At 39.5% G+C, this 13,704-nt stretch overlaps 1 protein-coding gene across 1 annotated transcript in view; it reads right to left on the reverse strand.

Annotated features, from left to right (window-relative positions):
* Nucleotides 1-3,580: 3,580 nt before the first annotated feature.
* The window catches only part of LOC116033999 (pleckstrin homology domain-containing family G member 4B-like), a 30,927-nt gene continuing 20,803 nt past the window's right edge, over nucleotides 3,581-13,704 (reverse strand). The window contains exons 9-24 of the mRNA XM_031276562.2: nucleotides 13,512-13,610; nucleotides 13,261-13,409; nucleotides 11,761-11,899; nucleotides 11,412-11,534; nucleotides 10,992-11,189; nucleotides 9,893-10,878; nucleotides 9,400-9,649; nucleotides 8,907-8,996; nucleotides 8,251-8,475; nucleotides 7,384-7,554; nucleotides 6,783-6,960; nucleotides 6,283-6,399; nucleotides 5,868-6,119; nucleotides 5,248-5,483; nucleotides 4,552-4,608; nucleotides 3,581-4,405 (exon numbers count right to left, since the gene is read on the reverse strand). Of these exons, the coding sequence (XP_031132422.2) occupies nucleotides 4,570-4,608; nucleotides 5,248-5,483; nucleotides 5,868-6,119; nucleotides 6,283-6,399; nucleotides 6,783-6,960; nucleotides 7,384-7,554; nucleotides 8,251-8,475; nucleotides 8,907-8,996; nucleotides 9,400-9,649; nucleotides 9,893-10,878; nucleotides 10,992-11,189; nucleotides 11,412-11,534; nucleotides 11,761-11,899; nucleotides 13,261-13,409; nucleotides 13,512-13,610 (3,252 nt within the window). The 3' untranslated portion in view covers nucleotides 3,581-4,405; nucleotides 4,552-4,569. The remainder of the gene's footprint in view (nucleotides 4,406-4,551; nucleotides 4,609-5,247; nucleotides 5,484-5,867; nucleotides 6,120-6,282; nucleotides 6,400-6,782; nucleotides 6,961-7,383; nucleotides 7,555-8,250; nucleotides 8,476-8,906; nucleotides 8,997-9,399; nucleotides 9,650-9,892; nucleotides 10,879-10,991; nucleotides 11,190-11,411; nucleotides 11,535-11,760; nucleotides 11,900-13,260; nucleotides 13,410-13,511; nucleotides 13,611-13,704) is intronic.

Raw genomic sequence — 13,704 nt, forward strand, 5'->3', positions numbered from 1 at the left:
AACCATAGGCAGGTCACAAAGCTACTATGCAGTATTGTTGGGTGCAGTTGAAGTTGCAGGTTGAACCAGTGGCCCATTATGTTATAGTTTCACTGAGATTTAGAAAGGTTATCCAACATAGTGAAAAGGTCAAGCTGGTGATATTTTGTATTTTCGTATTGTTCACATATCCCATTAAAACAAAAAAACATAAATTAGGCTTATTGTTTGTAGCTTATTTATCAGTGCCACAGACATTAGACGTCCCAAAATTAATTAAAAACATATACTGCACTGGCACTTATTAGTCCGCACTTGACAACAAGTACCAATTATGCACCAAAAATGCTAAAGTAAAGTCAATAATGACTTCGAAATTGTAACTTTGTCAATAAAAGTAATAGAATGAAGCCATTCATATGGTTTGAGAACTCTGCCCAGACAGCAAGCCAACATTGACTAAATACTGATTTTCCATCTGAATCATCATTATGGTTGATATATTGAAATTTCAATGCAAAATAAATGTTGAATCACCATTACCATATCGATGAAACCTGACGTTATTAATGTTGATGGCAACAATATTGGAACAAATTGATTTTATCTTTATGATTGATTAAGCATTGATATTTGGTTTACCGGGCAATATAGCCAATGTGTTGAAAAGTCATTGATTTAGCTAGAGTTGACCGGGAAACGACCTGTTGTTGAAAAGCCATCGACATATAGTTGACCGGGAAATATGATTGAAAATGCATTGATATATAGCTAGTTGACCGGGAAATATGATTGAAAAGCCATCGATTTTTGGTTGACCAGGAAATCATCGGGTGGTAGACCAACGTACTGTACTGCAACATCTCATTTCTGGACCCTTGGGACCCATACGATCAGATAAGCTTACTTATGTAATGTTCGATATGAATGAATTGTACCAAATCGAATACTGTTACTAGTTAACATGATGGTTTTGTCCATCATGCTTTTGGATTCTGCAGAAGACAACTTTTAAAAATAGCTAATGTTAGCTAACGTTAGCTAGCAGTAACTAGTCTTAGAATATGATACAGATGAAGTTGGAAATTATGTTTTGGCAAGGAAATGATTGGATATGACTGAATTTCCATTTGTAGTTGCATTATAGCTTTTGGATTTTGCTGAGGACAACTTTTAGAATTAGGTCATTAGCTAGCGCTAGTCTTAGCATAAAAATCTATTTTGAACTGATGTTTGGCAAGGATGTGAGTGACTGTATTTGCTCTAATGATGTTTTCCTTATGACAGGTGTCACTGCAAGCTGATCCTTTTTGCTTCCCTTTAATTCGAATAAACCCATGCACATATTCTTTGGCAATTTTGATAAGTGCTTTGAATGTAGGAAAAACATGATAGGCTAGCCTACAACACTGGACAAATTGCCTTATCCGATCTGAAAAATCCTAGGCCTAGGCTACTGAATTTGTTTCCAAGTGTGCATATGTGGGTGTTCTGTTTAATTTAAAGGCTCATTTTTTGCATTGTGCTTGTATTTTCTGTTTTAGATGCTCTTACGCAGCAGATGGGGACAGCCGCCATCACCCAATTTACTTTTGCCCAGGCTGTGCAAAAGTGGCTGCATTATGCGCCAGACCGGGCAGGAGGGACTGGACGACAAACCAGTCAGACGTCAGAGGACCATGAACTGTAAATATGCTGAAGAGGACAAATAATGAAATAAGAGGCTAATGAAATGATTTTTTTTTTTACCTTAAATAGTGTGGTGTGGTCAGTGTTTTAGGCTAGGCTATAGGCATACAAGCTTTCAAATGTTCCATCACTTTTTAACATCCTGGCTGTAGATAAAGCAGGATATTCATTATAGGCTATTTAATTTAGGGCATTACATTTTCGTATGCCTAACAATACTTTTCTATGGCTTAATAACGATTGAAATTCCATTGAAATCACGTTGATCCTTAGTTCAGTTGAAATTTCAACATTGTTTCAATATTCCTGATAATTGAAATACCATTGAAATTCCGTTGATCTATGGACAGGATTTCAACGTTTCAATATTAAAACAGGGTGCAAAATGATGTAGAATCAACATCAGAGTTCGATGTTGATTGAATGACTTAATGTTGACAACGGAATGTTGATTTAACATAGTTTCAATGGCTGTTTGCTATCTGGGTGGGCAGACTAGCAATAACGACAAACACGAGTCTTGGCTCCAGAGTTGGGCATTACATATCAGGAAAGTGAATTCAGCGATTAACAGGGGTGAAACCAAAGCCAGAGCTCTCTCCAAACCCAGAGTGGAAGTGACTTAGTGCCCTTGCCAAGGCAGGCTTGGCTACTTCAGAGGGACTGTTGCATCTATCTCCTAGGCTCACTTCCAGATTTATTAATAAATGTGTGTATGTGTGTAAAAACAAAGCTTTGAAACTTGTACTTCCAGACAACGTTCTATAAAAATGGTTTAAGGAAAGTGTGATTTTTTCAAAATGCTTTTTGCATTCCGGTGATTCATTACAGGCGGTATGTCAGAACGGTGACTTTTGTGCGAGGCCTATTTCGTGGTTACCAAAGAATAAGTACACTCTGAACTTTCTTGTGTGGAGCAGTTGAGCCAGAAGAATATTGCAAAAGTGTAGTGTGCAGTGTAATGTTGTCTAATGATCAGACGAGATAAAACAACACATGGGGAACAGGAAGCCCGGGTATGGTGGGAACCATAGGCACGTCACAAGGCCACTATGCAGTATTGTTGGGTGCAGTTGAAGTTGCAGGTTGAACCAGTGGCCTACCATTATGTTATAGTTTAACTGAGATTTAGAAAAGTTATCCAACATAGTGAAAAGGTCAGGCTGGCGATATTCTGTATTTTCGTATTGTTCACATATCCAATTAAAAGACAAAAAAACATAAATTAGGCTTATTGTCTTGTAGCTTATTTATCAGTGCCACAGACATTAGACGTCCCAAAATTAATTAAAAACATATACTACACTGGCGCTTATTAGTCCGCACTTGACAACCAATTATGCACCAAAAATGCTAAAGTCAATAATGACTTTGAAATTGTAACTTTGTCAATAAAAGTAGTAGGATGAAGCCATTCATATGTACTTCCAAAGAACGTTCCATAAAAATGGTTTAAGGAAAGTGTGATTTTTTTCCAGATTGCAAAAAGCATTGAAAAAAAAACATTGACGTAGAGGGAGGTGTCTGTTAAGAGCAATTCAGCATAAAATGTCATTTAAACACTATTGTTAGTACAGTAGTTACGCTAAATGTCTGTGATACAGTAAAATATGACTTGGCATGTCCACTGTTTCATTTTCTTCTCTGCAAAAAAAGTAAGTATTGTAGCAAAATCAAGTGATTCTCTACATTTTATATGGACAGTTTTTTTTTTCAGTTATATACGTGAAAAACTTGGATGATGTGATGTTATGATAGCTTATTTCTTTTCATTTAATCCAGAGAAATACACCTGTATTACATATTACAGCATCTATTACATCAATGATAGTTGTCATCTGACAAATGGGCTCGTAATAAAACTATTTGGCAAATGCAAGTAAAAAACAAGTAACATATTAGCCAACAATAATTGAGTTTAGACATTTCCATCTGACTGTAAGCATGCTGGTTGAATTTATTGCAAAAAAATAGTTGTGGCGCAAATAAAAACAGATAAAAGCCAACATATTCAGCATCACTGCATAGTTTTGTATTTCAAATAGAAACCCATATAAAGTGTTACATACACAAATCTCCAGTAACATATTTGTTTATACAAAACGGTTAATCAAAAGAAAGGACAGAGTGAATGTGTTTTATTTTCTAGGAAATAAGTAAGACACATACTGTATGTTAGTATTAAGTTTGATAAATCTGTACAAAAGGAAATACATTTGGCACATAAAAAATGGCATTATGGTGTTTACTGCCTTGTGACACAATTCTTCACAGATTCACAAGATTTTATCAAACTCCTCAGGGTTCAGGATTGTGCATGCTTATAGAAATCTGCGCATTTAATTTCACCAGGATTATTTAGCTACATTTTTTGACTATTGTAAAGTTTAGCATTATGCTATGAATAGCAGGAAAGCACTGACTCAAAGTCCGCAGCAACTCTATGATCCTTTGCATGAGCTACGAAACTATGATTTACAGTGCACTGTGCAAGTTACACATTTACACAGTTTACACATTTACACATTTCGAGATTTATCTCTGTTTAATTACAATACATTTACAGACATTTTTCTGACCTATTGTTTTAGTGGTGAGATTAAAAAAGAACATATATTTACAGAGTGGCAATGGATTACAGCAACAGCTGGTATAAAAGGATGTATGTTTAAATAGTTTCATCTTCAATGCTGACACCAACAGACTGCTTTCTGCTTTTCTTGGGTTGCCTCCAAATCTGTAGAAAAAAAATAATGAAATTTACGTTTCCACAGCAGAACAGTTTATAACGAATGAACACATAATAACTAACTGTTAAAAAATTAGTCGTATTATATACAAGTTAAAGAAAGGATGGGTGATGTATAATTGCACTACACTCACCTTGTACTGTAACACAGGTCAAACCTCAGTGGATTTTCCAACACTAGTGTTTTGAACCTGAGAGATTCATAAAAACATTATTAAATTAATATTAATAACAACAGAAGGCAAGACAGCTTTATTTGTAAAGCACATTTCAGCAACAAGGCAATTCAAAGTGCTTACAGAATAATCATTGACATCAGAAAATTCACCTCACATGCAGGAAAAAAAATAGACTTTACAGTATAAGGAGGGCAGAGATAGTTTATTGAGTGAGTAATTTACTTTCAGGTTGCATTAGTATTCTGCCTTCTTAATAGGGATGTCCCGATCGGATCGGAGCCAATATGGGCATTTTTTAACTGATCTGGGATCAGCAGTCACCCTGATTACCTTACTCAGATCACTTACGTCAGTAAATTCTACACCATTCTAAGTAGAAGTTGATTTTATATGTGAGTTTTACAAAAATGCAGTTAAGTTAAATGTATTACGCTGAAGACATCCTTTAGTTACTGTGTTAGTTAGTTATTAGTTATTTTTTGTAAACAAATAAACAATGTGCTGCTCTATTATCATACAAGTATTGGATCGGGACTCTGTATCGGCAGATATTCAATATTTTAAAAATCGGATCAGGGGCCAAACATCCCTAGTTCTTAATATTTTTAACTATATGAACAATGATGATCAATTATGAGCTTTGTACTGCACCTTGCTACAGGGCAGATCCTTGGCCTGGTATTGTGGTTTGATTTTGGGCTTGGGTGCAACTGGTGGTTTTTTTTTTTCTGGGGATCCTGCCAGAGCAACTGCTGCAACCGCTGCCTCCTTCACAGTGATCACAGAGACAGAGACCAAGGAGGCATCCTCCACCTCTCCTCCAACAGCAGAGTGACTGGAACTGCTGAAGCCACTCACACTCTCTCCTGATGACTCAGAGCTGTCCACTGGAACAAAGAAAAGGCTTGATTATATGATCACTGAATGGATAAATGATCCACTCAATACATCAACCCGTGTAACTTAGTGAGTAAGAGAAATTTCTGAACTGGAAAGCCAAGGTTCAAGCACTGTGCCAGCAATCAACCTCCATTCTGAAATGTCCTTGGATGCCTTTAAAAAAATAATTGACCCAGATGTCTGGTCTCTGACCTCGTTGGCAGGCTCAAAACACGATACCCAGCAGCCTCAGCCTAGCTGTTCAGGGGCCATCAATGATACCACTGTCATGGCAATGGGAGCTTCCTGGGTGTACCATTTGCATCTAATAATCCATTCTGGTCATATATGAGTTAATAACATATGTACCTAAGTGTACACACTAAACTCACACAATAAGATGTGACTCCCACTCTCGTGGTCCAGGTCATCCTCCTCCAGAGCTCCAGGAGGCGATACGTATCCTCCAAGGCCCCCCGCCACCACCCTCCGCTTTGGCCCACACAGGTATCGCACAGGGGACAGGGAACCTCTTCCAGAGGAAGAGGAAGAAGAACTGCTTCCTGAACCAATAGATTTGGGCCGACCCCCAGGGAGCCCGTCCTGTGAACCACATGATCCCACAGAGGACAGCACCCTGTTTTCTGCAGAGACCAGGTGAGAATAAGTTTTATGAGAGAAAAGTGTTTTAAGATGGGAAAAGCCAGAAGAGCCAAAGAGTGATAGAAAACTATCACAATGTCCACTGACTACAATTAAAGTAATGAATAACTAAGTAAACCTGTTTAACTGGCAGTATTTGCTTACCTCTTCCCATCAGTACATAGTTGACGGCTCTGTCATTGATAGCTGCATCACTGGGCTGGATGTCCATGAAAGGCTTGTTTCCAATACCCATGAACACTCTCTCCTGCATACGGACCTCTACAAAAACGTGAAATCATTAGTTTAAGAATATTTCAAATTTAACAAATGGCATTAAAACATGTTCAAGTTGAATACACACTGACAATTGAAATGTTGCTGTCACTTTGAAATGTCAAAAAACATAGGTACACATAGGCAGTGCAAATGTTGATATATTATGAACATACCAGCCTCTATTAACGAGTCTCTATGACATTTTCCTCACACGTTACCATATGATTCTGATAATGTACTGTATGTACAATATATTACCATGAAGAAAGTACTTTAACCTTATAACCTTTGCTGTGTTGATGTTGGCGACACCGCTTGCAAACAATCTGTAATCAGAGCATCAACCATGTTTGATTAGCTATGTGTCTGTGTGCATTTGTTGGTACCTCTGTTGTGTACTGCCTGCTCCCACAGGATCCGCTCCAGGTCCTTGGTCCAGGCGTCCTTCACCTCTCGGCTGACTGCTTGAAGTGTGTATGTGTCCTGAGTTTTTCTCTTCCTGAACCAGATCTCAAAACACAGGCCACTGTCACCGCTGTTTTGGGTCATGCCTACATCTGATGTCTAAATTTAAACAAAGTTTAAAAAATGGTAGTTTAAAATATGACAAGCAGTTTGGCAAAACACAGACACAAAAGACATTATTACATTTCCTTAATGTAATGCAACAATTTTCTTCGATAAATAATGTATCATAGTATTCAAATATTTTTTAAATATTAATTCTAATGTATGGCGTGGGGCCAAAATGTTCATGTCCAGTCCTTCCCTCTATCGATGTGATTTGGAAATTTTCTCAAGCTGCATTTTCTATGTATACAGTAAAAGATGAAATATTTGTTGGTAACCTTGTACTGACTTATTGGAAGGAGGAAGTGGTAGCATTACTAAGGCCTTCTACTGCTGCTATTGCGTAATTCATTGGTACTTCTCACACATGAGATACATTTGAACTTCACATGGAATTGTGTGTTGCAATGTGTGTACCTTGAATGACTGTTTGTAGATATATGTTTCATTTCCTACGTCAGTCTTCCTGGTTTTGCTAAAGAGAATGAGTTCTTGAAAGAGGAAAATGTGGCGTAAACATTTTTTCTTCCTGAATGTTACCAAGAACTCATCCTGACGTATCAGCTGCCCCTGCTCCTTCAGATTAACCTGCCGAACACAAAAGGAGAGTCTGGGGGTCATGTACCGTAGTCAGCATAATGCACCAGAAAGAAGAAATCACTTACTTTAACTGTACAATTCCAGTCCAATACAATCTGCCTTTGCTCCCTAAAATAATAAGTAAGCTTCGAAAGACACAGTCAAACAAACATACAGACTTGGTAACGTTAAACATAATGGCATATTTGAAATAATTGAATCATGCGATTAAAGTGAACACCAATACAAAATAATATGAACTTTTTTATTATTTCTGACAATGAAACAGAGGCCTAACTTTCATAAACTACCTGAAAGAATTCCTAGGAATTCAACTTTATTCCCTCTATCTCTGCTCTCCAGATAATGGAGCTCCAGGCTATCATCCCACTCAAACAACTCCCCTTTGCATTCCATGGAAAGGATTATAAAACTATGATTCTTTCTTTTCTTCCCAGAACATGTCTCCTCTCCCTCACTACACATCATCCTTTATTCAAGGATGACAAAGTGCCTGTTTCCCTACTCTGCTATCCCCATCGCAGGCGAGATTCCAATGATGTTGCTTAATGCTGGATGAGAGTGTGATAAGTCATTCTTATTACAGTAAAGTACATACTATATCTGTGCAGCATACCTGTATATGTATGTACTATATATAAGACATGAAATCTTGCTTTATATTTCGGTTTACAAAAATCTTACATCACAGTGGTTGATGGCGTCCATGGCCAGCAGGTTGTTGCCGTGGCGAAGCTGGAAGTGGATGACCTCCAGGGCAGCCTTGACCTCAGCCATCTCTCTGGTTTGTCCCGGACCGCACTCCATCATCATGTCCTGTAGCAGCAGGCTGTACTTACTGATCCGCTGCACGGGCTTCAGCAGGTACGACCACAGGTCCATCTTATCCCCCAGCTTCAGCTGCTTTTGCTGGTGTATGAGGAGAGACAGAGTGCTTAGTGAACCTGCAGCAGTGTATGGCTAAAGCTATCAGGATCATGCTAACGTTGAGTTGGAGAACACGCTAATATTAAGTAGATTAGAAGGCATCCAACAGATCTAAAATAGTGTATAGAGATGTACTGTACAGCACATTTTTATTTGGTAATTTCTTTTTATTAGCAATGCTAGCAGCTTGGCTCTAGGGTGTCTGTCCTGTAAGCATGTTAGCATGCTGATGTTAGCATTAGGCTCAAAGCACTGCTCTGTCAAAGTACAGCCTCACAGAGCTGCTAGCATAGACTCTGATCTTGTTACAACAAACCATTCTCTGCCCTCTTGTTTAAGAAAAGTCATGATGTGGTTTTGAGAAGAGAGAATGAGAGAATGAAGAGCAAAGGGATGCTGGCAGTGGTTCTCACCTTGAAGAAAGCCTGTCCATGATTGATGAGAAGATTGTCAGACTGCGGTTTGTTCTTGCTGTAAAGGGCATACAAAGCAAAGCTCTCTCTCTAAAATAAAAGGAATAAATAAAGACCATTAGTCATCAGCATAATCACCAACAAAAGAAATGCAGGTGCCACATAAAATGCAGACTACCATAGCAGTATACAGCTGTATGAGCTACATACTCCTTATTTCCAATAAATGGGTTCAATGATATCACTTAAGCAGTTAATTCCTTAGAAGCATTAAAGACATAACATCAGTTAAAAATACATCTGGAAGGGCCTCTGTTAGCAATCGATTAATTGTCAGGGTTTTGGTTCAAAACAGGAAACCATTACTTGACATAACACAGACCCCCATCTGCCAAAACCTGGAAGCGTCATGGAAACAGCAATTACTTAGGTGCACCCCACTTGCAGACTGTAATTCATATTCAATACTTCTGTGCGCTCTCAATACACCTACATGTCGGAGGAAGCAGCGTCCCACTCTGAAGGGTTCGTTCACGCAGCTCTCCAACTCATTAAGGAAATGGTGTCGGTGGAAGTCGTGGAGTTTTTCTAAGTTGCCGAAGATGCTCCCCCTCTGGCCCCTAAGGTCCTGAGGGACGTCAGGCCTCTCCAGCTCGGGGAAGTAGTGCTCTCGAACGTAACCCAGAGCCTTCACGTACTCCCTCTCTGTGGACAGCAGCTCCTCCATGATCCTCCGCAGTTTCCTGTTCCACATATAGGAAATAGAAAATGTGAAAAATCATTGATTTTATTAAAGCTCATAACTACACCCAGATGAGCTCAGGATGATACTCACTTTTACATGATTTATTTGTGGGTATGATAGTGTTGTTTAACTGGAGAACAACTGTGCCATTCATGAATATATATACAATGTATTTTGCAATGTCCTGGACAGCATCTCACTGAGCTTTAGATTACACCTGAGGGAGAGGGTTGTTACTTACAAAACATTGCTGTCATTGTTTTCTGTTGCCGTGAGTAATGTCTCTGGGGTCCTTAAATCTTTAAGGCTGTGGGTGGAGAGTGTGCATCCTCCACCCTCCTCTTCATTACTGTCTCTTTTTGACTCACAGCTCAGGTTTCCTGACTGTAAACTCTCATTATGGAAAATGGACAGATTTTGGACGGGCTGCAGATTTTGTTCCAGTGGCTGAGTTTCGCTCTGACAGTGTTTGTGTCTTACATTCAAAGGTGAAAAGCCAGAAATGCTTGTCAAATGAGAGGTCACACATGAGCCCTCGCTCAGGGACCGGCCCAAAAGTTGGTGTGATGGAAAGTCATCGCCCCCTTCAACTGAGTCTGAGCTCCTCAAATCTGCTTCACTGTGGTGCTCTCTTGGCCTCCCTTTGGTTTCTGGATGACAGTCAATGTTTTGTGGAAAAAATGGAGTCATTTTCTCGTTTGTAACTGCTGCTTCAGGTAATTTCTTTTCTTGAGATCCTCCTTTCTCGCTCGCTTTCAAGTCAGGTTTTAAATGGTGGTTGAAGCATGCAGCAGTGGTGCATTCTCCTTCACTTTCTGATATACTGACCAACTCTTTCTGAGAAGTTGGCTGCTGGGTCAGGAAGCATTCATTCTCCCCCTCCTCATTCTTTTTCTCCTCCTTCTCTATTCCACCATCATCTCCCTGAGGGTTTGCAGCTGTGGTCGGCTGGATCTGGTTCTTATCTACGCCTTTCTCCTTTTTCTCCTGAAGACGCTGCCTAACTTCTTGGCACTGGACCCAGGCTACATTCCACACTCTCATCACCCCCAAGGCCCCTGATCCCACGGCACATGCCTTAGCTTTTAGAGCCTGGAATTGCAGGGTGGAGAATTCGCCACCTAATCTCTCTTCATACATCTGAAGTGTGCTCAGGGCCTGAGCTGAATAACACCCCTGCTCTACCTGCTCCAAAGAATGAATGCATTCTTTGGCCAGGGCAGAAGCCTAGAGAGAGAGAGAGAGAGAGAGATAAGTGAAGTCACCATTTTAGATTTAAAGGTTAACACAAATCAGTCAGAAATGTCAGTTGGGTGAAAAAGTATGGACAAAACCCAAACCTGTTCACAGAAGCGGTGCACATGCACCAGTGTATCCAGTTCTTTGTGCCTCTGTTCTGCACGCAACATAAAATCATCCACATTGGATTTGAAAGTGCTGACCAGAGTCTGAAAAACATCAGTTGCAGGACTGGAATCGCTCGTGCCAACAGCTTCTTCTGCCTCCGCCACCAGGATCAAGGCGTACTGTTGTTTCTCCTGTAACGAATGATAAGATGTCAAGTGGAACTTGTATTTCCTTCCCCCTCCTCTATGCGAGACTCTGATCTACTGTTTACTATTAACAGTGCAGTAATTTAAATATTTTCAACTTTAGGGAAAATGAAAGAAAACCGTTTGTATGTAAAGAGAAACACAGACAGCCAAATAAGGGCAACTTTTCTTAAGTTTTAAACTCCTTTTGTTATTTTGCCATAGTACCTTAGACTGAGTGAGGAACACATCAAAGTGCTGCAAGGCCTTTTCAGTGCACACCAGGGTATTGTCTGTAGTGTAAGAGTCCTTCAGTCTCTGTTCCCCCTCTGCACTGAACCACAGCCCGGCCTGCAAGACGTAACGTTGGTTTATAGCTTGGCAAAACTGTGAGCGTGGCATTACATATTTTATTTTTGAGAAACAGTCACAATAATGGAAATGTACAAAAGGAGAGCAACTTTCATCTCCCTTTGTACAACACCACGTTAATGAATTTCAGCTGTTTCAACTTGTATTGTAGATTTTAATGTTGTAGATTTTAATGTTGTGAAGTGACTGAAAGAACTGCTATTACCGTGCTAATTTTGGCCTCCATCTCTCTGAGCCTGAAGAGGAATCCGAGGTGCTGCAGTGACTCATTTGATCTCATAACCAGAGTGTGGAGCTTCTCCTCCACCTGGTTATACAGACTTGTCACTGACTCCAGAGCATCTCTGCAAGGACGGTGAAACAAAAAAATTAAAAATTATGTGAAAAATCACACTTGGATTGCATTGTAAAGTATCGGCAGTAGTATTTTTCAAGAGGGGGTAAATGCACCATTGTTAAGTTAGGATCACCTCCGAAAATTACAGGCTTACACACTGTAAGAGCCAATTAGTACCCTTGGTATATATAGGAACCAATATTTGGTTCCTCGGGTGCAACCTGAAAGCACATACAGTTTTAACCACATGCACACAAACACCACAACACTACACAGTCATACAAACAAGCAGTGATTTGTATGGTAACCCAACTAAGATCTCATGGAAATAAATGGAACCAAAGGTTTTAACTGCAAATATGACTTTGACTTTCATTGATCAAAAAGGTAAAACGTGTGTCAATTACTCTACCCATGGAACAGCACCTCAGGGGCTTAAAGCTTGGGCTTAGCCTCTACACAGACATTATTATTATATTATTGGACGGCTTGGTTAAATCCGACGGCAGTCTGCTAATTCTTTATAAAAGACCGTTGCTAAGTACTGTAGTCTATAACAGACCGCTGCATGCAAAGCAGAGCATGTCATGGGTGCAGTTCTGATCACTCTGGAGGACAACCATCAATCCGCTGAAAGAAGTCCGGTTAATTTATCAGCTGTGGCAAAAAGTGGGAAAACGTGGAGCAATTCCTGTCCTCCAATACAGGCAACGGCCGAAAGATCTGGTGAGTGCCTATAGCTAAATCATACACTGTATGATCGCTATGCAGTAACTTCAGCCATAGGGACAACAACCAATTAGTTACATTGCAACATTGTGTTTAAGGGGTCCTGATCACCCTGTCGGGGTTGTATTCGCTATAACGACCGCCTCGCTCTACATTATCCCTTACTTGTTCTATCATATATTGTTTGAGTTTTTGCAAATACTTAAATATGTTATTTAAGAAATAAGTTAATTAAGGCTGTAAAATGGAGTGCATGATAACTACACACATGCCAACTTGCTGTTATTGATACATTGTGGTGCCATGCTGCTGATTGCAAACAAGTCAAGTGTAAATAATGTGTACATATTATAATCATCTGTAAATGTTTAACAAATATTTAGGCATGAAAAGATAGATAATTCACTCAATATTACAATTTTTTTTTTAACAGAACCATAAAGTAATAATACTAATCATACTGCACAGTGTGCCACGGCAGTGTTATATTATTATATATTATTGATTTGTTTCAGTGTTGTAACTGGTCGAGGTAGAGGTGAAATGTGGTTAAAACACTGAGAGATGTTGCTGTGATGTATGTCTTTCAGTGTACTGATTGAAGGAGAACATACTGTAAGTAGATTCATTATCTGATACCTGTAGTCCTCAGACTGTGGAAATCTGAACTCCTCCCTCCTCATTCTGGCCAGTATGGCTCCTCCTTCTCTTTGCAGAGTTACCAGTCGAATGTCCTCCAGCACCTCTTTCATTGAGGCCCTCTGTTCCTGAATGCATTGCTGCACTTCCTGTAGCAGCCAAAGCAAAAGCAAAGTCAACACATCTGACCTGCTCCAAAATGTGTGGTGCACTGATTACATTACGTCACACTATGAAAATGTATATTCTACCTGGGCAGAGTCTATCTTCTTGCTGCCATCCACTTTCTTGATGGCCTTCTGCAACAAGCTGTCTGCCCCTCGCAGGTCAGTCATGAAAGAAACCAGTCTCTGAAATAAATTCAATTTAAGACTGGAAGTGAAAAACTAATACATCGTAATGAACACAAGAGGCTTGAGGTGAAGAGACACTACATCTCTGCCA

The sequence above is a fragment of the Sander lucioperca genome, chromosome 6 (genome assembly GCF_008315115.2).
Source record: "Sander lucioperca isolate FBNREF2018 chromosome 6, SLUC_FBN_1.2, whole genome shotgun sequence".
Classification (NCBI taxonomy): domain Eukaryota; kingdom Metazoa; phylum Chordata; class Actinopteri; order Perciformes; family Percidae; genus Sander; species Sander lucioperca.